The sequence below is a fragment of the Sapajus apella genome, unplaced genomic scaffold (assembly GCF_009761245.1).
Source record: "Sapajus apella isolate SASKATOON/1434 unplaced genomic scaffold, GSC_monkey_1.0 scaffold41, whole genome shotgun sequence".
Taxonomy (NCBI): domain Eukaryota; kingdom Metazoa; phylum Chordata; class Mammalia; order Primates; family Cebidae; genus Sapajus; species Sapajus apella.
The window spans coordinates 5,963,797-5,986,423 of record NW_022436981.1 but is presented as its reverse complement, the minus strand read 5'-3'; the positions used below and the strand labels follow the sequence as shown (position 1 = coordinate 5,986,423).

Here is a 22,627-nt window from a genome sequence, read left to right as displayed (position 1 = left end):
ATATTTTACTGGGAAGCATTCAGGAAATGTCCTTCAAATGAAATAATTCATTTTTTAATTAATATTTACTCCTTAAATGTGTGTAGCTCAGCAAATGCTCAGATTGTCATAATTGTTATTTCTGCAAGTTCTCGTATTTATTGTTTTCTTTTTAATTCTAGGTCTTAATTTTTAAAAGCATATGTTTGTATTTAGTTTATAAACTACCAATTTCTTCCCCTTGACAGTTGTAAGATTTCCAGCCCCACTCCAAATTACTCCATTCATTGCTCTTCTTTGCCTAAAGCAATGAATTTTTAGTTCCACATGGCTCCTCCTCCCTTCTCCTATGTTAATATTCATGCTATTGTCTTCTTAGAATATCTTCTTACTTCTCATATGCCCAACTGGCTTTCTCTTTTCAGTGATAACACAACTAAAATATTACCAGGAAGCCATCCCTTTTAGTGGTGGCATGGTTTGGATATTCACATGCTTCTGGGCTTAACTCTCACCCAGTATTTCTGTTATAACTCCTGTACTCGGATAAAACTTACTTATAAATCAGCAATGATAACCAATATTTTAATGTGTTTTATTTTCCAAAAATATTTGTTACAAAATACCAATGCCTTCCAGCCAGACCACCAAGAATACTACTATAATTGAACACATTTAGGTGTATTGACTAATGACAATGAGGAAAAACCCACACCACTGGGGACCATGGGGCATTTCAGGAACAGGGTATTAAAATGGACTTAAATGATTTTTGCAAATGTTAGATGATTTGGAAGAGAGTTCAGGGGGCACAGTTGTTTGCTGCTCAAGAAGAGAGGGGTGTTCCATGACTGGTTATCTTAATAATAGTTATCTCAGTCACTATTGTACCTAGAAGAGAGAATACCAGAGTAAGGGTAAGCTGTGACTGGTAAAGAAACAGCAATTATTCATACCACTTTTGACAGGAAGAGGTTTGGTTCATTTTATGTTTTGGACGTTTGTATTTTGTTCGGGCTCAGTTCTCATTATGGAGGGGTTTTGTTTTGTCTCGGTTCATCCTGGTCACAGAATGGCCTTGTTTGATGCTGTTTTGTGAGGTTGTCTGTGGTTGAGAAGATAATACTCAACACAGCTGGGAGTTCTAGACCAACTCCTGGCAGCACCAAGGCCTACTTGACAGCATCCAGCCCTCAGAGGCTGTGTTTCCTTCCTCAGTTTTTTGTTTGTTTTTTTTTTTTTTTGGACAGAGTCTCACTCTGTCACCCAGGCTGAAGTGCAGTGATGTAATCTCAGCTCACTGCAACCTCCACCTCCCAGGTTCAAGCGATTCTTTCACCTCAGCCTCTCAAGTAGCTGGGATCACAGGCATGTGCCACCACACCCAGTTGATTTTTGGAATTTTTTTTTTTTTGGTAGAGACAGGGTCTCACTACATTGGCCAGGCTGGTCTCAAACTCCTGACCTCAAGTGATCCACCAGCCTTAGCCTACCAAAGTGCTAGTATTACAGGTGTGAGCCACTTGCCTGGTCCCATATATTCATTTTCTAAAACTTGAAAAGCATGGAAAGTACAGAGAAGAAAATTAAAAACTTCCTGATAGTGGCTGTTTAGCAGGGAAGGGGAGAGAGCAGGAAAGCAAGCCATCCTGTGTGTGCTGGCTCTGCAGTGGTGCCTCAGCCTTTGGCAGCACCAAGGCCCTGCAGCAAGGAAAGCTGAAATAGAGCTCCGGGAATCCCCCCCAAAAAGCCAACTCAGCTGGGGCAGTAAAGACATCAGTAACCAAGCTGCATTCAGAAGCTGGCATTCCAAGTCCAGCGATTTGGAACGTTCTCCATGGCAGTCATCCTGCGGTTACCAGCACTGTGCTTTTCCATTCAATGTAGCGCTTACAGTGTGCCAAGCACATGTACCAACTTATCTAAAATGCCTAACAACCCCATGAGATACATCTCATTGTCACCGTATTTTACAAATGAGGAAACAGAGACTTGGAGAAGCTTGCAAAAATGCCTGAGGTCACAGATCTGCAAAGTAGGAGATAGGGGATTTAAACTCAAGCAGTCTGTTCTGGGGGAATGTGTTAATAACGATGACATCAAATAGTGTTACTTACCAAGTTTTGCCCACTTTGAGTATGAAAATCAAAACTGCCATAGTCAATAATTTTAGGACATTCCCATCTCCTATCTCTATTGCTATTTCTTTTCTTGCTTTTTCTCTTTCTCCAAATATATATACATGTAACACAAATTTAGGTGTATTGACATATTTATACATATATATACAGACACACACACATATATATACACATGCACACAAACATACACTATATATGCATATCTGTGTTTATACATATGTAATAAGTGTATGTATCTGTATATATGCACAAACACACACACATCTAAATATGTATGTATGCACTGGATTTTCCCTATGTAGAGCTACAAAATAAATTGTCAAAAATGACTCAACACAAACTCTGGATGAGACTATATGTCTTTTATCTATATACTAAGATAGATATAAAATATATAACTGCTCTGAATATTATACCATGAGAATCTACTAAGTTTTATTTTTTCTTATTAGAGGCCTAATGAAATCCCGTAACCTCCTGAGTGCTAAGGACTGAGTGTCTGTTCGTGCTCATAATTAAGTCCTCTTTCCCTTGCAATATTCTGCTTCTTTCCCTTTCTACTTCTGTTCTTTACTCTGACTCATTCTACACTGGGAGAGAAATATTTCAAGAAAAGTCGCTTCCTGCTTAAGGACAAGATGAAGCTAGACCCTCCCTCATTGTACAACATCATCAAAGGTTTCCAGGTAAAACCGTCATACACATCCCTGCCGTAGCAGCTTAGAAAATTCCTGTTGAACACCCTCTACCGTTTGTGGGCTAAATAAGAACCGAGTGGTAGAAGCACTGGCCATTGTATGAACTAAGCAACCTCTGGGGCTTATCAACTATTTACTTTAGGTGATACTTAACTAAAAGTAGTCAGTGTGCAAATAAACACTGATCTTCACCTCAAGGCTAGACATTATGGGGATTAGAAAATAGCTAAAGAGATCATCATTTCTCAGGCAGCAGGAGTGCCTTATGAACCCATCTCTACCCTGTAAAAGAAAAACTTAGAACAAATTCTTTCATTTCATATTACATTCTCTGTTAGGCATCCATAGTCCTTAATCAGCCAAATTAATGAATAATATGCTAATTTCTCAATTAGGCATAATTGACATCTATTGCCACCTCTGCCAATGTGAACTGAACAGAGGAGGAAATGGGAGAAAAATTCAGAATCATTGGGTGACACTCAGCAAGTTTCCTTCTCAGTAAAACGAGGCAAATGATATCTATTTCATAAAAGTCATTGCTGAATATAAGGCAGTTAATAATTATTGTAAGAACGAATGATAATAAATAGTAACATTTCCATAAATTATATAAATAAGTTATATTAAATATATAATTCTATTAAAAATAATAAATTACATAAAATATAATAAATATAAATTAATATATTAATATCAATTATACTTGTTATTGTTAAGCTGATAAGTATCATTACAACAATTATTACAACATACAATAATTATTACAAGAAGAATGTGTTCAAATATCCTTAAAATTTCTACATGTAGATCATGGCCAATTCAGCTTTACAAACATTTATTAAGCATTTACCATAAACCAACAGTTAATAAACAAAAATGAAAAAGGCAAGTCCCTGACCTGGACAGTGAAGAGCTTCTGGACTGGCTAAAAGATAGGCCCACCAATGGGCAATTTCAGTCTGGTGTATATTAAGGACTATGATTTGGACTGGAATACAAAGGAGAGGGCAAGCATAAAGTGTTAGAGATCCCACGTGCTCAAGTGGTGAGATTATGTTTGAGATCATCCTGTGGGAATGAGCCAGCTGAAGAGAAGGAACAAGGGATAAATGATCCCATATAATGCCAAAGAAGTGAACAAATACTCAAAATACTGATTCATTATCCAGACTTTTTTTTTCATCTGCTTTGATGGACTGAGTTTTCAGTTGACTGTGATTTTATTTTTTCATTCATTATTTATTTAGTTAGTTGGTATTGGGATGTCACAAGCAGAGGTGATTTTCACAAAGTTGTTGAAAGTGTAGCTCACCAAATGCAGAACTAACTGCTAAGGGAAAGTAGCAAGCTTTCCCTGAAACAGGTCATAAAAAGGAGTGTTATTTTTAAACCTCTGTTTCTTATGTCTCTGATATCGGTGTCAAGCTTTCATGTCTTGATTAACATGATCGAGTGAAATCGGAGACCCACCAGTATGTCTTCTGAAAGCAAATGTAGAGAATTCTAATTCTGCTGATGAAAATAAACCAGAAACCCACAGATCATCCTTATTAAAGCAACATGGCAAAGAAAAACTCAGTAGAGAGTATTAATTGAGTCAGTTACAACTAGGTCCAGTTGAATTTGACCCTTGTTAAAAACTATTTTCTGTGGAATTATAGGTTTTGGAGAGATTGTGTGTAGGATTAAAATAGCAACTGTAAAAAATTATATTGGATTTATAGGAGAACAACATTGTTCTGAAAAAATAAAAAAGAAAGAAAGAAAGAAATCTTGCGGGCACTGTGGCTCACACCTGTAATCCCAGCACCTTGGGAGTCCAAGGCAGGTGGATTACTTGAGGTTAGGAGTTTGAGACCAGCCTGACCAACATGGTATTTTGTATTTTCAGTATTTCTCTACTGAAAATACAAAAATTAGCCAAGTGTGGTGGCGGGTGCCTGTAATCTCAGTTACTCAGGAGGCTAAGACAGGAGAATTGCTTGAACACAGGAGGTGGAGGTTGCAGGCAGCTGAGACAGCCTGAGTGGCAGAATGAGACTCCATCTCAAAAAAATAAGAAAAATTATCTTTAGACCTAACCATGTCACCACAGAATTTTCCTACAGTAATGTTAGATGCAATTACAATATGGAAGCTTACATTAGAAGAGTAGGAGTTTTGAAAAATGTTCTTAAAGGTAGGCTGGAACTGGTTCTCAGAGAAGATCCATCTTACTTTAGAAGTCAACTTTATTTGTTGGAGAATGATTACTGGAGGCTCAAGTGGAATTATAATCAGTACTGAGTGCTCCCCACCTCACGGAAGACTGATACCAGTTTTGTTCCATGATGATGTGTTTTTTAATTTAAAGTATTTAAATATTCACTCTGGCAGACCTGTACTACCATGACCATGAAGAACCTTCATGATCTTTCTGTTTCATATGGCTCAATTGCAAATAGCAGAACTTACCAAATCATTGTTAAATGGGAGTTAGCAAGCCGCCATGTATGTTTTCCTTAATGCTATACAATGCTCCCAGTTGTTTTCATTTGGAAAGAGGTCTCCCCATCAGCATCCCGTTAGGCTTGTGGAGTATTCAACACACACACACACACACAGACACACACACACACACACACACACACATCTTTTATTTCTATTCATCTCTCTCTTTGAATTTTTCTTCCAGTTTTTCCTTTGTCCAACTCTTTTTCACCCTTAAGAGTTCTCCCTCTTTTATTTCATAAAACTGTGCCAAAGGAAATATTAGTCATCTAATAATGTCCCAGGTGAATTACTTATCATATTATTCTAATACAGTGTGCAAATATATACTAATGTAACTCAGGGAAATCGTGACCAAAGTGTGGCAGTCAGATTTGGGAGCATTAAATTAAAAATGTAGTTTGGACCATAGCTTAACCTGCTATCCCAGCGAGCTAATCTCTACTAAGGGAACAAAATAATAATTATAAACTTTAAATACACAACTATATTTTTGTAGTTTACAAGTGTTTGTGTCTCTATTCATGTTATCCCACCAGCCTAGGCTGTCATTAGCATCATCTTCTGCCTAAACCTTCTGAAGCTTTCCCTGATTCCTCAGGGAGAATCAGCTGCATTTTCATAGTGCACAGCATACAGCCCTACTTAGTAAGAACAAAATCCCTCTTTATATGTTAGCTAAATGCATGTAAAATGAGTCCAGAACTTGAATGGAGATGTTCTTAAAACAAGCTGTGGCCTCAGGTGAGAGTTAAGGATTTTGGTGGGAAATTGGGACAGATGCAAAGAACAGTCAAGGCTGGGTACTGGGAAGTAATATAATATGGTTTCATCGTCATTCAGTGGGACGAGTCACATTTACATTTGATCCATGCATCATCATCCGCATTGATGGGTCACCAGTGTCTTTGGGGTGAACACTGGTGTATCAGTTTGAGGTGCATTATTTGAGTTGGATTAAGACTCTATGAGTAAGGGTGGAACTGCAGGGAATAAGATACTATTAAGAAAAGCTAAAGAGAAAGTTGGGGCTTCTTTCAAGTGAGCAGATGCTCAAAAAACAGCTCCAGCCTCAGAAAACCAAAGTAAAAAGTAAGAAACCAAGACAGAAAACACTGCAGAGGTTGGAAAACAGGTTCTCCATGATTGACTGGCCTGCTGGATAGAGTAGCAAGAGTAATTCCAAATCCTAATTTTCAGCTGGTTGCAACCCAGTTCTTTGAATTAGTTATATAGGTAGTTACCAATCTGAAAAGATGGCTAGATAGATACATAGATAAATATATATATACATACATACACATATACATACATCCGCTTGGAAGATAAAAAAACAAATGACTGGAATAAATGCTTGAAGTTGTTACTAGCAGTTTTCTGTGTAGCGGGGTATGGAATAATTTGTTTCACCACTGTTTTTCATCTTCCCAAAATGTTCTATGGAAATGTGTCCTGATTTTAAAATCAGAAACAGATAATTAAGTATGTGTGTGTATGAGTGTGTATACTATTTCTTTTTCTTTTGACTAAACCAGTAATTTTCAACTGAGGCCAAATTTGCCCCACAGGCAACATTTGGCAATGTCTGAAGAGATATTTGGTTGTTACAACTGTGGGCTGTGCAACTGGCATCTAGTTGGTAGCAGAATGGTGCTAAACATCCTCTAATGTTCATGGCAGTCCCAGACAACAAAAAATTATCCATCCCAAAGTGTCAATAGTGCCAGGTTGGGAAACCAGGATTAAACAAATAAAAGCTTTATTAAATTTTTATCTCTATAAATGATTAATTTTACTGATACTATACATGGTTATTTCAGATTAACAGTTATTTTTAAGTCTGAAATCCCAATAATATCTAGCATTTTAATATAGACATTCTATATGCATTAGCAAGAGCTTAAAATAATTAAGCTGTTTTCACAATAGTATATTTTCTCGTTCTATGACAATAGAAGTAATAACTACAAAAAGAAAAATCACTCTGACATGTTCTCTTCTTAATTCATGCTCTTGCTTGTTTATTTTTAGAGAAGTATTGATGACTTTGTTACAAGTGACATTATAATTTTTTAGGTATATAGCCCTATTTTTAAAGCAGTTTCTTAGATGCTATAATCTTGGTTTCAGAATTACTTAAGTGAAAATTACCTTCTGGACTGACAGTTGTTGAAAAAGATTGTGTTTCATGTTTATCTTTATGTCTTATATACTGGTTACCAAAAGTTCTTATATAACAAACTCTAAATAAGTATATATTGGGTTGAATGAAAGTAAATAGTGTGTAGCTCTTCTGGATACAATTGATATTTATATAGGTATAAAGATGTGTAATGAATTTTATAATAAGTAATAAAAAGATTCATTTTTGGAGCCATCTAGAATCAAGAATTACAGTTCATTTAATTCAATGAGAGGCTAATGGGCATCTTTTGGGCATCTATCATTTTATCAGATGTTCTGCATTGTATAAAAGTAAGATAAAATGCATTCCCTAGCCTTGAAGAATTTGTAATCTAACAAAGAGATAGACCATATCTTGGAAAAACCGTTTAATTCCAGGGCAAAACAGCATATGGTTGAGGGCCAAAATGAATGACTAATTAGTACAATAAAAATTTAAGGAACTAAAATATATCTACACGACTGGGATCATTACAAATGGATTCATGGCAAAGAGGAGAATTGAACTGACCCTTAACAGACCAATGAATAGAATTTTAATATGACCAGAATTAGAGGAAAGTATTTTAAGGGACAAAAATAACATAAGGAAAGCTAAGAAGATAAGACTAATCAGGAACATGCACACAGGGCAGTGAAAGACAATTACCTTGGTTGGAGCAGGCAATAAATTTGAACTGCTAGTAAATGGCCAGATTACTGTGACAGTCAAATGAGTGAATATCAGTAGGAAATCCTGTAAAATATTTAAACATATGAGTGGGGTAAAACATGCTATCTCCAAATAAAGTTTGAAAATTGTGTTTTCAGTCTTGACCACATTTAAAGTGATTACCTAATCTAATATGCTTTAGTATCATCGTCCTACACCTACAGACCTTTGTACTACATAAAGCAAAAATCTGGCCTACATAGTGTACCTAATGTTCCACATTAGGTCACAAAAAAATGACCACTATCAAAGGCAAGCCAAATTTAGCTGTAGCTCCATATAGCCTTTCCCTTGTGACTACTAAGATAGCAGAAGTCCTCATTTCTGAAGAGAGGTGCTCCCGTTAAAGAATTATTTTAATTACCTTAACCTTTATTCTAACATTATATTTTAGTCAAGGGATTAATAGAGCAAGAACTGTATTCTGTCTCTTCAAGGAGTTTTGCAGAAGATAGGAATGAACGATTAGCATTGCTAAGAATCATTAGACTAAATTTAATACACATATGTTGAGCTCACGATAAAATGCAAGAAGGAACAGTTCATTACTTCCAAATGAAAAAAAAAAAATGACTTCCACCTAAATGCAGGTTACATGACCCTTTCTACTTGTTAGGATACACTTATCTTTCCTGATTGGAGACCCATAAGAGACAGCTTTGAAGAATAAATAGGCTTCATATTTGAGGTAAAAAGAATTCCAATGCCTAGCTTCATTTAGTAACCATTAATAATTAATAGAAACTACCAAGAGGTTGGCCAATGTGTCTTTAAAAGTCAGACATTTGCATCATATACATTTAAGTCTGTAAACACTAAAGTCAAATTATCTATGAAGCAAGAATCCTTAGGTCATCATAAAAGAGATTTTGGTAAATGTTAACTCACCTATGAAACGTTGGTTAGGAATAGATTCAGCTGCATGTAACAGCCTTACCTACAATGGCTTAGCAGAATGGAGATTTGGTTTTTTAAAAAGAGAATTTCAAAAGGAGGCAGACAAAGACTCTTAGTGGTGGCTTCATTATGCCATTTCCAACAAAGTGCCCTCTGGATTTCTAACAAGCATCCTTAAATGACTTTCAGTTATATTGCATTGTCCAGAACTATCACATGGTTCACCACCTCTAGTTGAAAACTAGGCTAGGAAATAATATTTTTAAGTGTGTATATTGTAGTCTCAAATAAAAGAGAGAAGAGTTATATAGGTCAGCTAGCAAAAGCTCTCAGCAGTGCAAATTCAGAGCAATTGCAGTAAGACCCCAGCTATCATATCTTTGTTAAAGCACTACTAAGTAAACTGAGTCTGTAACACCTAACTCAAATATCTAAGTGCCACACAAAAGTCCATTTTCCAGGTTTTCATGAACTAGGTCATTTTGACCAGTAAATGACCTTTCAGCTATGTCTTTGTCTAATGGATTTCTTGGAGAACAGCCCAAGCACAGCTTGCATCCATTCACAGAAAATGTTCCTGTGTAGTATTGCTATGCCCACAAGGGCAAGAGTGATCTATGAAGATTTCCACTCACTCAGAAATCTACCAATTGATATATTGTGTATGGTCATTGACAGGTCCAATTCAGGGAAGTGAAAAAAGGGGAAACTGCAAATATGGCACAATACCTTTGTTTTCCCAGCTGCTTTCTTCTTTTGCTAGTAAGAAAGTGTTAGTATCTTAAGCGCTGCGAAATTCCTCAAAATTGCAACTCAGTAGCTATCAGAGTCTGGCGCACAGTGGGTGTTCAAGTAATATGTCCTGAATAAGCATTTTGCTTACTTACTCTTATCAAAAGGTACACAAATGTTGGTTTAAAATAAGCATTCTTCATTCACTTTAATGAAACTGTCAAAAGCATTTAGTCAGCATCCATCTCACCTGAGTCAAAGCTCTATGAGGAGCCCCAAGGAAGTGCTTGCCAAGATTTTTCACCCTGAAGGTCTTGCTCTGGGTCTTTTATGTGACCTGAAAATTTTTTTCTTTTTTGACTCACATCCAGAGTTAATTAATCAAATCTCTGAAAATTGGCTTCTAAGCCATTTGGCCACCAAGCAGATTATCAACGTTACAAAATCAATTTAGAGCCATTTTTAAGTGTTTAACATACTTTCGTAATTTCCTAAATCAGCATATAAATCAGCTTGAAATGAAAGTTAGGAACTGTCAGTCAATGATTCAGTTAGCCAAGCACTTGCCATGATGTTAAGGGACATTTGAAGGTGCACAAATAACAGCCCTTGCCCTCTACAACTTACTGTCCATTTAGGAAGACACTATGTTTACAGGGGGAAAAAATCATGTAATAATGTAACATTATATTTACAACTTGTCACATTCATGGACTGGACAATAAATATTTCAGTTTTCCCAGAATATCAACAAATTTGGGCTTTGCTAAAGCGAAACAGGGACAGAATGTATCCTATATGTAAGTCAACTTTTGAGACCCTGATAGAAGGATCACAGTCCTTTTAACATTAGAGTATAAAATGCTATTTAGCATAGATAAACTATAAAGAATTCACCTGAGCCATAGGAGGAAGTAAAAATAATTATTCTTTTCTTTTTTTAAACATTAGGTCATGGAACTAAAGGAGTGTTTGAGCTTCTGTCTGGATGGCGGAGAACCAAAGAGAACTTGCCCTTCAAAGACAGGATAGCAGACGCCTATTCTGATGTGATGGTCACCTATACCATGACCAGCTCCCTGTACTTCATCACGTTTGGCATGGGTGCCAGTCCATTCACAAACATCGAGGCTGTGAAGGTCTTCTGTCAAAACATGTGTGTCTCCATTCTGTTGAACTACTTCTACATTTTCTCCTTCTTTGGCTCCTGTCTGGTCTTTGCTGGCCAACTAGAGCAAAACCGCTACCACAGCATCTTTTGCTGTAAGATCCCTTCTGCAGAATACCTGGATCGCAAACCTGTGTGGTTCCAGACAGTGATGAGTGATGGGCATCAACAGACCTCCCATCATGAGACGAACCCCTATCAGCACCACTTCATTCAGCACTTCCTCCGTGAACATTACAATGAATGGATTACCAACATATATGTGAAGCCATTTGTCGTCATCCTCTATCTCATTTATGCTTCCTTCTCCTTCATGGGGTGCTTACAGATCAGTGACGGAGCCAACATCATCAATCTACTAGCCAGTGATTCACCAAGCGTTTCCTATGCCATGGTTCAGCAGAAATATTTCAGCAACTATAGCCCTGTAATAGGATTCTATGTATATGAGCCCCTAGAGTACTGGAACAGCAGCGTCCAGGAGGACCTAAGAAGACTCTGTAGTGGATTCACTGCAGTCTCCTGGGTGGAGCAGTACTATCAGTTCCTGAAGGCCAGCAACATCAGTGCCAATAACAAAAGTGACTTCATTAGTGTCCTGCAAAGCTCATTTTTAAAAAAGCCAGAGTTCCAGCATTTTCGAAATGATATCATCTTCTCCAAGGCAGGGGATGAAAACAACATCATTGCTTCTCGCTTGTATCTGGTGGCCAGGACTAGCAGAGACAAGCAGAAGGAAGTCATAGAAGTGTTGGAAAAGCTAAGGCCCCTATCCCTCTCAAAGAGCATCCGATTCATCGTGTTCAACCCCTCCTTTGTCTTCATGGACCATTACAGCTTGTCTGTCACAGTGCCTGTTCTGATTGCAGGCTTTGGTGTTCTCCTGGTGTTAATCCTGACTTTTTTCCTAGTGATCCACCCTCTGGGAAACTTCTGGCTAATTCTTAGCGTCACCTCAATTGAGCTGGGCGTTCTGGGCCTAATGACCTTATGGAACGTCGACATGGATTGCATTTCTATCTTGTGCCTTATCTACACCTTGAATTTCGCCATTGACCACTGTGCACCACTGCTTTACACATTTGTACTAGCAACTGAGCACACCCGAACACAATGTATAAAAAGCTCCCTGCAAGAGCATGGGACAGCCATTTTGCAAAATGTTACTTCTTTTCTTATTGGGTTAGTCCCCCTTCTATTTGTGCCTTCGAACCTGACCTTCACACTGTTCAAATGCTTGCTGCTCACTGGGGGTTGCACACTTCTGCACTGTTTTGTTATTTTACCTGTGTTCCTAACGTTTTTCCCCCCTTCCAAAAAGCACCACAAGAAAAAGAAACGTGCCAAGCGAAAGGAAAGAGAGGAAATTGAATGCATAGAAATTCAAGAGAACCCTGATCATGTCACCACAGTCTGAGGGGTATAGACCAATGGATTATTTTTCTTTTCCAGTATTGCACAACGATGCAGGGCAAGTAAAGCTCAGACCTCAGCTGCTTGGGCTGGCCAGGGGTAACAAGGCAAGTCAGACCAAGAATGCATTATTCATGACATGTCAGGGTGTCTGCTTCTTGGGGGGAAGAGGGAAAAAAAAAGAAGGGAAAAGTTCTTTGCAATCTTGTTCTCTGCTGAAAACAAGTTTCTGCATGTAACCTGAGAGTACTTCCAAGGAATGGACGAATCAATGGAGTGTTAAGATAGCAGGCCAAAAGAACCAACTGCTTTTAAAAATAAAATGCTTAGGAGCAATGGAGAAGCAAAGAAAGGTGTCCTTCAAATCGGGGGAAAGACATAGGAAATGTCAAAATTGCCAAGGCACTTTTCATGTTTGTTTTTTGAACAGGTTGGTCAAAGGAAACCTATGCACTTGGGAAGTACATATTTAATACTGTCTAAACCAAAGGACTTCCCAATCCACTTTATGTGTACATATATATGTATATATCCCATATATACATATACTTAGATTTGTCTTTAGTGTACATTGACGTTTATGTGGAGGGAGGTGTCCATTTGCAGATAGGATGGTCTTTCCCTAGAAGGTCAAATCAACCTTAGCCAAATATATAGACTCATTAATAGCCATTCTAAATCAACCCAAGTGTCTCAGCAGTAAGTGTCATTCAACTGTGGGATGAGCAAAATAAACAGATGTGAGTTCATTAGATTATGCATATCATGTCATCATCAGTCATCTAGACTTTTGCTTTGGATGACTTAGCAAAAAAACACAAAAGGCATTTGAATTAATTACTACATGGACAAGGTTTACAGTTTCATATTAGAAATAAACAGTTGATATGAATTATCATTGGCTTTTACTGTATTTGGAAGGCAGATATGGCTGTTTTCAGTGAGTTCACCCAACTGCAAATGAGCGCTTTACACAGACTATCCATACATGTGTCTAAAGGTGCACAAGTATGTGTATGTGAGTTGGGGTATTCCATAGTTATGCCATTCTTATTTTAGATAGGGAAAATAACTGCCATGGAATATGAATAATTAACATAGGAGAAAGGAGACATAACTAGGGACACTCGTAGAGTGAAATAGAGTAAAGTGGGCCATACCCACTCATCACACGCCATCTACTGGTTCTTAGTGTAAGGAAAATATTCTAATCCTATAAACTCTAGTATATTCCTTGCATTAGTATTTGGAACATAATCCAGGCCATGATCACCATAGTGGTGGTCACTGTACCTACTGCAGTATCATTTTGTAGCTTCTTACAATAGCATTGCTCTTGCTCCCTGGAAAGTGCTCCTCAGCTGGCCTCTCCTAGGGTAATCACAGCTCTCCACAGGTGGCATATTAACTGTAACTGCTGCTGAATTCTTTCTCAAACAAAAGTACTGAGGTAAATGTTTTCCTTAACTTAAAGTTTAAAACTACTCCCAAGCAGATGGACTCAGCCCGTTGGGTGCTTGCTTGGACTAACGCTGTGCTTCCTGTCACAGAAAATTACTAGAAAATGCCTTTTCCCATGCCAAGCAGTAACATAATTTATTTCCAGGTAGGACAGAATAAATGTCCAGTGATTACAAAATCTGCTAGTAAGCTCTTTTACCTAGAAGAAAGCTACCGTTTCCCATCAACTTTGTTTCTATATTTTAATCAAATTAATAATATCTAAAATAATGAAACTCCTTGACTCAATTATGCTCAGAAAAAAGAAACAAACCATTTCATTCTTGTTATCGTCTCTGGAAATGAAGTTGGTAAACTAATGAAGTTACAAAACAAGTGTACTTAGACATATAGCTTTCCAGAATATAAAAGGGAAAGGGAATAGTCCCTAAAATGAAAACATTTAAGCAGCATTTTATTTATTAAATGGAGTTTGCTTTGTTTTGCCTTGAGGTAATTGGGTTTCAACAGGAAATGATCTATGTCTTCTCCATTGTGTCAATTTGAGTGTAATATCTATAGATTTCATAACCAGAGGGTTATTGTTTTTATGTTATTTGTAAAATCATGTCACAAATATCGCTAGCCTTTGGCCTCAAGAACTGCTGTGCTAGAATGAACTGGTATTTGGTATGAGTAGCCTCCAGACCATGATCTCATATCTGTAATAGAAGTTTCTGAGATTTTTGGTTTGGGTTTTGATTTTTTGGGGGGTGAGGGTTTTGCGGTGGGGGTACCGGGAGATGGAGAATTCCTCTTACAGATTACCCATCATTTGTAAAGATTCTATTTTTTGGCATCCCTTGCAAAACATGGGAGATAATTGCTTAGAAAGTTCATTATCTATCATTCCTTTTCTTCCCATTGTGTGCCACGCTCCACTCATTCACCTATTTTTTAAAAGACTGGCTATTGGGTTAGTTTTTTGTTGGTTCCTATAGACCATTCCGCATGCAAAGAAGATTGACAGCCTGATTTACAGAGAAAGAATCAAACACAACGGTTGTCAAACGCATGTGGAGGAAATGGCATATCCTGCAAAACGACCAGGCAGTGCTAATGTTACGTTTCCATTCAGATAGTCTCTATTTGGATAGGGAAAAATGGTTCTTTTTTTTTTTTAGTGTATGTCTTCAAGAATCAAAGTGTCTAAGACAAATATGAATTTCTCATTGTTTGAGTGACTAGAGGGCATTTTGGAAGGAACATTATCTTTTCCAGGACACAGTAGTTCTCTTTAGTGAACTGTAGCAATAATTTACTGAAATGGAATCCTTTGTTCTGGAAGAGTTAATATACCACCTAAAATGCCTTAATTCAGTCCTAGGAAGAAGTAATTTAATACTAAGAAGAATCTAACAGAGCATCATCTGACCTCCACACCTCACTGTGAAACAGATATTTTCAAGAATTCCATTTCCTGAATGCTAAGATACATCCCAAGATAAGAGATCATGATTTGCAGGTCACCCCCAATCTCAACTTTTTTGGTAGTTTGTGTGCACCTCTCTCTAGTTTTTCAAGTTTACACTCATTATTTTGTTCATTTGTAAAGTACTAATGCCATTCAAATTAGGAACTTATCTATTGTCAGCAGATGACCAGTCAACTCCTAGAAGAGGAGAAATGTGTGGGAAATATGTCAGCTTTGTGTAATATTTTATTTAATTGAAATATGTATGGCCTTAAAGTAAGAAGTTTGAAAAAAACACTCCTTTTCTGTATTTAAACTGGAATGTGGATTTATTTCCTTCCATCAGAATTTAAATTTGAATTAGAACGTATCATGTGAGTTCCACTCTCTTTGATGTTATAAACTTCAAAAAGGTATTCACCTAAATTACATAAAGAGATCAACTAAAAGTTAGATTCTTAACTCCTTATGGTTAAAGGTAATCATATGTTAGACCAGGCTTAATTCTTTTTAATGAAAGTTATGTTTAGATATTTTCCCATGAATTCTTGCAGTGACTATAAACCTCTTTGAAGGTTGTGCATAAGTATTCTATGAAAGAACTATTCTCCTCTGTCATTGTATCATGTTAGTCGCTCTTTCCCATTTATTTCCACAGAATTTAGATTTTTTACCTTGTGAGGTGAGAGGAATAATGATGACAAGTGAAGTTTTATGATGCTATTATAGTTCTTCTTGAATGTTGAATTCAAGAGAGTAAAAGCTTTGTCCATTTTGTAATTATCTATTGCACTTTCCCATAATAAGCTAATCCTTCTTGGCTTGTGGTTAGAGCTAGGGATTAACTATTGCCATTCAGAATTACATGTATTTTTATAAGTTGACTATAAATATCATAATTACAGTCACATATTTTTATGACCAAATAGTTATGAATGCACGGCACTATGCATGCATCGTTATTAATAGTATGTAGATTATTAAAGACACAATTTTCAGAGTTATTGCAACTTTTATTAAAATTCTTGCATCATCTATCCATAAATGCCTCATGGCTTTTGGTCCCAAGGGCCTAAAGTCCACAGAAAGTTCCATTCCAAGGTAAGCAATTTAAGAATTGCCTTCCCTGGGTATCAGTAGCAGCCACCTCTTCTAGAATGGCCTTTGGAAAATCCCAGAAGCCAAATCTGGCTTCCAGGTAAAGGGCCTACCATATTCTGTATTGGTTAGTAAATAAATATACTTTTTTTGTCTTGTCTTTGCTAATCTTATGGTGAATCAGGGAATATAATGCCTTGAGAATGGCATTTAGATACTGTCTCTTAGAGATTGGAGAATTCAATGATTTGCTCGGCATCCTACCAGAGGAATCTTTCTGTTCAGTCTGGTTTGCTGGTGTCTGCGAATGGTATTAGCAACCTTTGCAAAAAATGAATCTGAAAACTGTTACTTATTTTTAAAAAGCCTCAGAAGCACTTTTCTTCCCTTTAAAAAAAAAAAAAGGTTTAGCTTTTTCTGGATTACCAAAATTTTATAACAACTTTATAACATTGACACAAAACATATTTATGGCTGAATTGGTATGCCCTTGATATCTCCCCATCTTCAATCTCAATATAAAATTGAACATCATCACTGTGGTGCAGACCTTTACACTAATATTTTTAAGCAATGATCTACAGATATATTGTATAGGGAAAAATCAAATTTTTTACTACTTTGCCTGCAATGATATTAACCCAAATGAAAGCAGCAACATCGTAAGTGAAAGCAACGAAGCCTCATTGCATGAGATCCATCAGGGTAGAGACTGTGTATGGGTATAGTAGCAGTAAATTACCTTGACTTCTCAACTAAAGGATCAAGGTTCATGCACCATCATATTTTACTTAGGAGCACAAGAAGTGGTGTTCTGTGTCTGAAGTGCTGTGGAGTTAGATCAGGCAACATTTGAAATGAGACTGGAAGATTATTGAGAGAGGAGCCCACATCTCAGAAATCAAGATGTCTGTAAGTAGGTGTGATAGAACCAGTGGAATAATACCACATATTCTGTGATTTAGAATACAGTACAGCAGAAAGAATCGTGTGGTGTCACAAAACTACAGATTGTCAGCTGCTAGCGATTGTCATAGGCAAATACATCACACTTGAAGACTGTGTTCTTGTTTGTCAAATTCACAACCTAATCTTTGCTGTGGGAGGTGCATCTGAATTTCTAAGCACAAAGGAAGAGCCATGGACTCTTTGTTAAAAGTGAAAAGCTAGGGAGACTCTGAAAAGCAGCTTAAATTAAGCACTCAGATAGGTATCATTCATTCCCAGAGTTGCTCTCATCATTGACTAGATTTTGTGGGTCTGTAACTCTTAAATTATAGAAAGCCAGCTCCTACTATTTTTCCCTGCTTGAAAATTTCCCTTAAGAAAAGTCTCACAGGTCATGATAATTATGAAGTCTTAAAAATCATAAGAAAACTTAAGGAACAGAGTAGGAATCAACCACTGATGATGTGTGATTCCTGCTGTGTATGATGTGATTGTACTTATCTGAGCTGAGGTTTTTAGAAGTCATTTGTAACTGGACTCTGGTTTCCCAACAGCTAATGACATGGTCTGATAGAGGAGCATTGCGGTTTTCTTTCCCTCTGTTGAGACAGTTATAGAGTAAGCACGTTACCCACAGGGCTCCATCAAATCAGTGTCGGGGGTGGGGGGGCGGATCTAATGCTTTGAAAGATTGCATTGAAGAATTTCCTAGGAATAACTACGAGAGTCTCTCATGGATGAAAGATGAGTGGAATTGAATAAAAATGTATAACTTTTCAGTGCTATATAAATTTATAAATTTATTCTCAGTAGAGGCAGTCTACAGTATGTTATGGGGAGCATTTAAATTATCTAATGTAATATGGTTACTAGAATCTCTCCCTGGACACTGAAATACCTTCTATCATTTTATCTGAGGAATTCACTGGTTGTTGGTACAGAGCTGGAAAAAAAAAAAAAAAAACAGGCCCTCATATTCTTGCATCTCCTGGTACAGTCTGCAACATCTATTTCAAGTAGAATAAGGAAATTTGGGCATCTTTTTTCGCAAACAAAAAATTGTGCTATGAACTGATAAATTAGACCTTAAACTGGCCAATGCAAATATTCCAATGTTTTAGTAGAGTTTAAGCAACAACTTTATTATACTTTCCTGTTAATTATGCATATTCTTCAGTAATAGACTGTTTTGCTGTTAACTAGTAGATCTGTCACAGATTGAAAAGGGCAGAGATCTCTTCAAGCTACCTCATAAGGGTATTTAAAGACAAAATGGCGTGCAATCTTTGATTAAATGGCAATATCTTAAAGCCACAAAGCAATATTATTTATCATCTTTCCTTGATGTTCATTCACTTTATCAAATTAGTCAAGGCAAAATGTAAAATGAGCACTCCTCTATGCAGTCCCACATTCTGGTTAACATAATATTCATTAATATAAATCTCTCAGGGCAGTTGTCAGTTGTCTCTCTACAGATATCTCAGAACACAAAAATTGACTCAGAAAGAAAGTAATCTGACTTTAAGAAGAGGCAGTGGCCTACCTGGTAAGATGCGCAAATAATCTATGGATAACTTCGGAAAAAATTCCAAGTGCATTTCACTTATCACTTTTCTTGGAGGAAAAAATACATTTGTGTGTTTGTTTATTTATTTGTTTAATTATTCTAGGCAAATAGAAAGTGACAAAATTACCATTATTTGGCATTTTACTTAAGTTTTCTTTTCCTCTGGAAGGCATTGCTATTATTTTCTGCTAAATTCAGGTTTTTAAAACGCAGGTCACTTATGGAAACATTAGCATCAGTGAAAAGAAAACCCCTAGGGAGAAACAGATTTCATCCACGTATAGGCAAATTGTAGGAATTAAAGTAAAAGTTAAGCATTTTTTTTTTCTAAAACAACCCACTTGTTCTTAATCCTAGCTAGACAAATTGCTAATTTCTACAGCAAAGAAAGATGACTAAATGTATGAAATTATGAAATTTTGATGTATTAACACTACAAACCTCATGGCAAACCACCAATTCCAGGTGTCTTTACCCATAAGAATATTCTTTCTAAAATGCTCTATTACATATAGGTTCATCCCATTCATGAAAACGGCTTCATTTATCATGCCAAAATACTACAAACAAAGCCATTATAGCATTCTGCTCTGTAGTTCTGTACCTTGGGCTTCACAACTAAAGCTACCTTACCGAGGAAAGATTAAAAACAAATTTTGGACAAAAATGTCAAATCAAAAAAAAAATTACCTAAGTTGTATTTCCATCCAAAAAATCTGTGAAATAGAAGACTGCTGTGTAGCCATTTTAGATCTCACCAAGAAGAAAATATTCTAAAAGTACCCATTTTGGATCTTACTAAGAACCAAAACCAAAAGTCCTTCCAAAGTTTCCAATTCACTTAAATTTGGTCCATTATCAAAACTTTCCTCTATGTTGATAAGTGAAAAAATAGTCTGCAAACTAGTTTTTTCTTAACTATAATAGAAACAAATAAAGTTATTTCCCATAGATCTGAATGTGTAAACATACATTTAATAATTAAATGAATCTCATACCTTGGTCAAGGAAAATTATGTTCCAAATATTTATTTGTTCTGGTTACCATTATTTTCATAATTTGGACACATTGAAATACAATAATTTTAGTTAAATTGCTCAGAATTGCTCTGCATAAGAAACTTATTATCTAGAGCTTAAAGGTAAAAATCTTAAGAAAAATAGCAATTAAATCTTAGCTACTTGGAAAACAATGTCATCAAAGTTGTATTTACCACAGTGCCACTAGGCAAAGTTAAACACAGCATTTCTGGCTGTCTTGACGTTTTAGTTTAACAAAAGAAATCTAGTTCCATTAGTTATAATAAGAAATAATTTATATATTAAAATAGTGATAAATTATACATGTGTATATTCTGTAGTTCTTAGGGTCATATACAAGGTCTTTTAAAATCACAACCTCAAATGCTGTAAAAGCTAGGTGATTCTTAAATTTACCAGACTTTCCTTCATTTTTTATTGACAGTATTAAATGTCACAAGGAATATCATAATATGCAACTTATTCCTCTTATTTCAGTGAGATCCTCAAGCGTGCTACCTTTTCGGGAAAGATTTTTCTAGGCTACGAATTAAACTTCCTAAACAAAACATCTTATAACATCACAATGTAAAATAACATAATCTATGCTTTTTTAGTCTTTTATTGAATCACGTGCTCTAAAATGTATAATGTAAATTTTTATCCTTTAAACCTTCAAGAATACACACATTAAAAGTAATACTGCGATAATATATATCAATTATCTCTACGTGGTTAAGATAAAGCATTCTGAAGCAAATACAAAATGTCTTAGCATTCCTGAGAGATATTTTTATGAATCCCTACGTTCACAAGTATCTCTTAGACAAATATGTTACTAAAGTATTAATAAAAGATTTAGATAGCACTTTAAGACCCCTTAATAATTACATTACCTTCAAATCTAAAGCAATTTATAATCACGTCAAATAAATTCTACCTAAAATTTCTCACTGCATTACATTGCATTATTGTAGTAATATTATCTGTAAAAATACTTGAGCCAACATTTTTCTCACCATATGAGAGCTGCAGAATATGGAGACAATAAGTAAGCCAGCCACTATTCAGTAGTACCCACAGATTACTCACAAAGCACATCCCTTTGGCTGCACACTGTACAGCTTCAAGCCTGGGCATAATTGTTCATGGGCTGTCAGCACCACTTCTAAGTCACTAAAGTCAATACTGTTAAATATTTCAGTATCTAAGTCGACTATATTTTGATGAATAATGTTGTGTCATTATAAATAATGCATAGATAACCAACATTCAAAATATTTAAATTCACTTGATACCAAAAATATACTTAAACTATTTAACATTCCACAACTCACTTCAAAAGCTTTGTCATTGCAAAGCTTTCCTCATTATTGACATATAATGAGGAGACAAAAGAAGTCTTAGTAACATTTCATTTTATATAGTTTTCCATATGCTTTCTTAACAACAAGGTTGCCTTTATGTCTTTCATGGAAATGTTTGGACTTATTCAATAGCCATTTTCCTGTCTAATTTTAGTATTGTAATCATTAATTTTATTCTGCTTTTTCCCTTTGTTTAAATATGTTCAACTTTTATCATTTCTAAAGTAACTTTTCCTTAGCGTCATTAAAACATGTATTCTCTTTTAGGTAAAAATAAGCATGGCTAGAAAGGAATGAAATACAAATTTAGCAAAACACTATTCATTGTCACTTATATGTGCTTCAAGCTGAAATTCTCCACTGATTTTATTTTTAAAATGGCAACTGACATGGAAAACTACGCACTCTATGTCTGCTTTGCAGACATTCAATAAATCACTGTTCAATGAAGAAAAATATAACTTCTCCAGCTTCTGACTTGTTTGCTTATGACCTAATGAAAAGTAAGTTATTTAATAATCTCCATCTTTGAGAGCCCATATTCAGAAGCTTTTGTTGTTGTTTTGTTTTATTTTCTAGAATTTTCCTATGTAGCCAGTTACACAGGAATAAGGCCCCATACAAATAAAAAATTTTAGGTTTATTGATAATAACTGTCCTTTCCAATAAGTTAAAATACTAGAGCCTAGAGCTATACACATCTTGATAGTAAAATAAAGAGGAATGTGATCTAACATAAAGAAAACATTAAGGACAAGGGTGATTTTTTTTTTAAAAAAAAAAAAGGTAAGTGAGAAAAATTTTAAAAACAAATATAAAACTATTAAAGAAGGGACTAAACAACTAAAACATTTTTGTTTTATTTGGTTTTTGTTTGTTTGTTTAGTTTGGCTTTAAAAAATAAATAAACACATCGGAAAGTTTCAGAAAAATCCTACCATATCTAAGTCTACAAAAGTGTGTTACTCTTTAAAAAGATAGAACTAGAAATTCAGTCCCATTTTAGGATCAAGATTTGCTATGGATGGGTTTCTGAAGTACCCCTAGATTGCGTGGGATTGTATATTTACTCACCACATATTTAGGAGAACCTACAACAGTCTCTGTGCGAGGCATTGAAGAAAATACCACTAAGCCATTCATAGTTCCTGACTTTGAGGTATGTATGATCTGTTGAGGAAATCTGCAGCTTGAGTATTCAAGGAAATTAAGGAAGGAATTATGAACGATCCACAGGGAAGCCTATAAGATTCTAAAAGATAGAGCGGAGGATGGGCACAACAGTCTGGGAGA

General features: G+C 35.9%; 1 protein-coding gene across 5 annotated transcripts in view; it reads left to right on the top strand.

Moving 5' to 3' along the window:
- Positions 1-22,105, top strand: part of PTCHD4 (patched domain containing 4) — a 187,959-nt gene extending 165,854 nt beyond the window's left edge. For all 5 annotated transcript variants that reach the window (XM_032299642.1, XM_032299639.1, XM_032299640.1 and 2 more), the window contains one exon: positions 10,788-22,105. In XM_032299642.1, coding sequence (XP_032155533.1) covers positions 10,788-12,421 — 1,634 coding nt within the window. In that variant the 3' untranslated portion in view covers positions 12,422-22,105. The remainder of the gene's footprint in view (positions 1-10,787) is intronic.
- Positions 22,106-22,627: the final 522 nt, after the last annotated feature.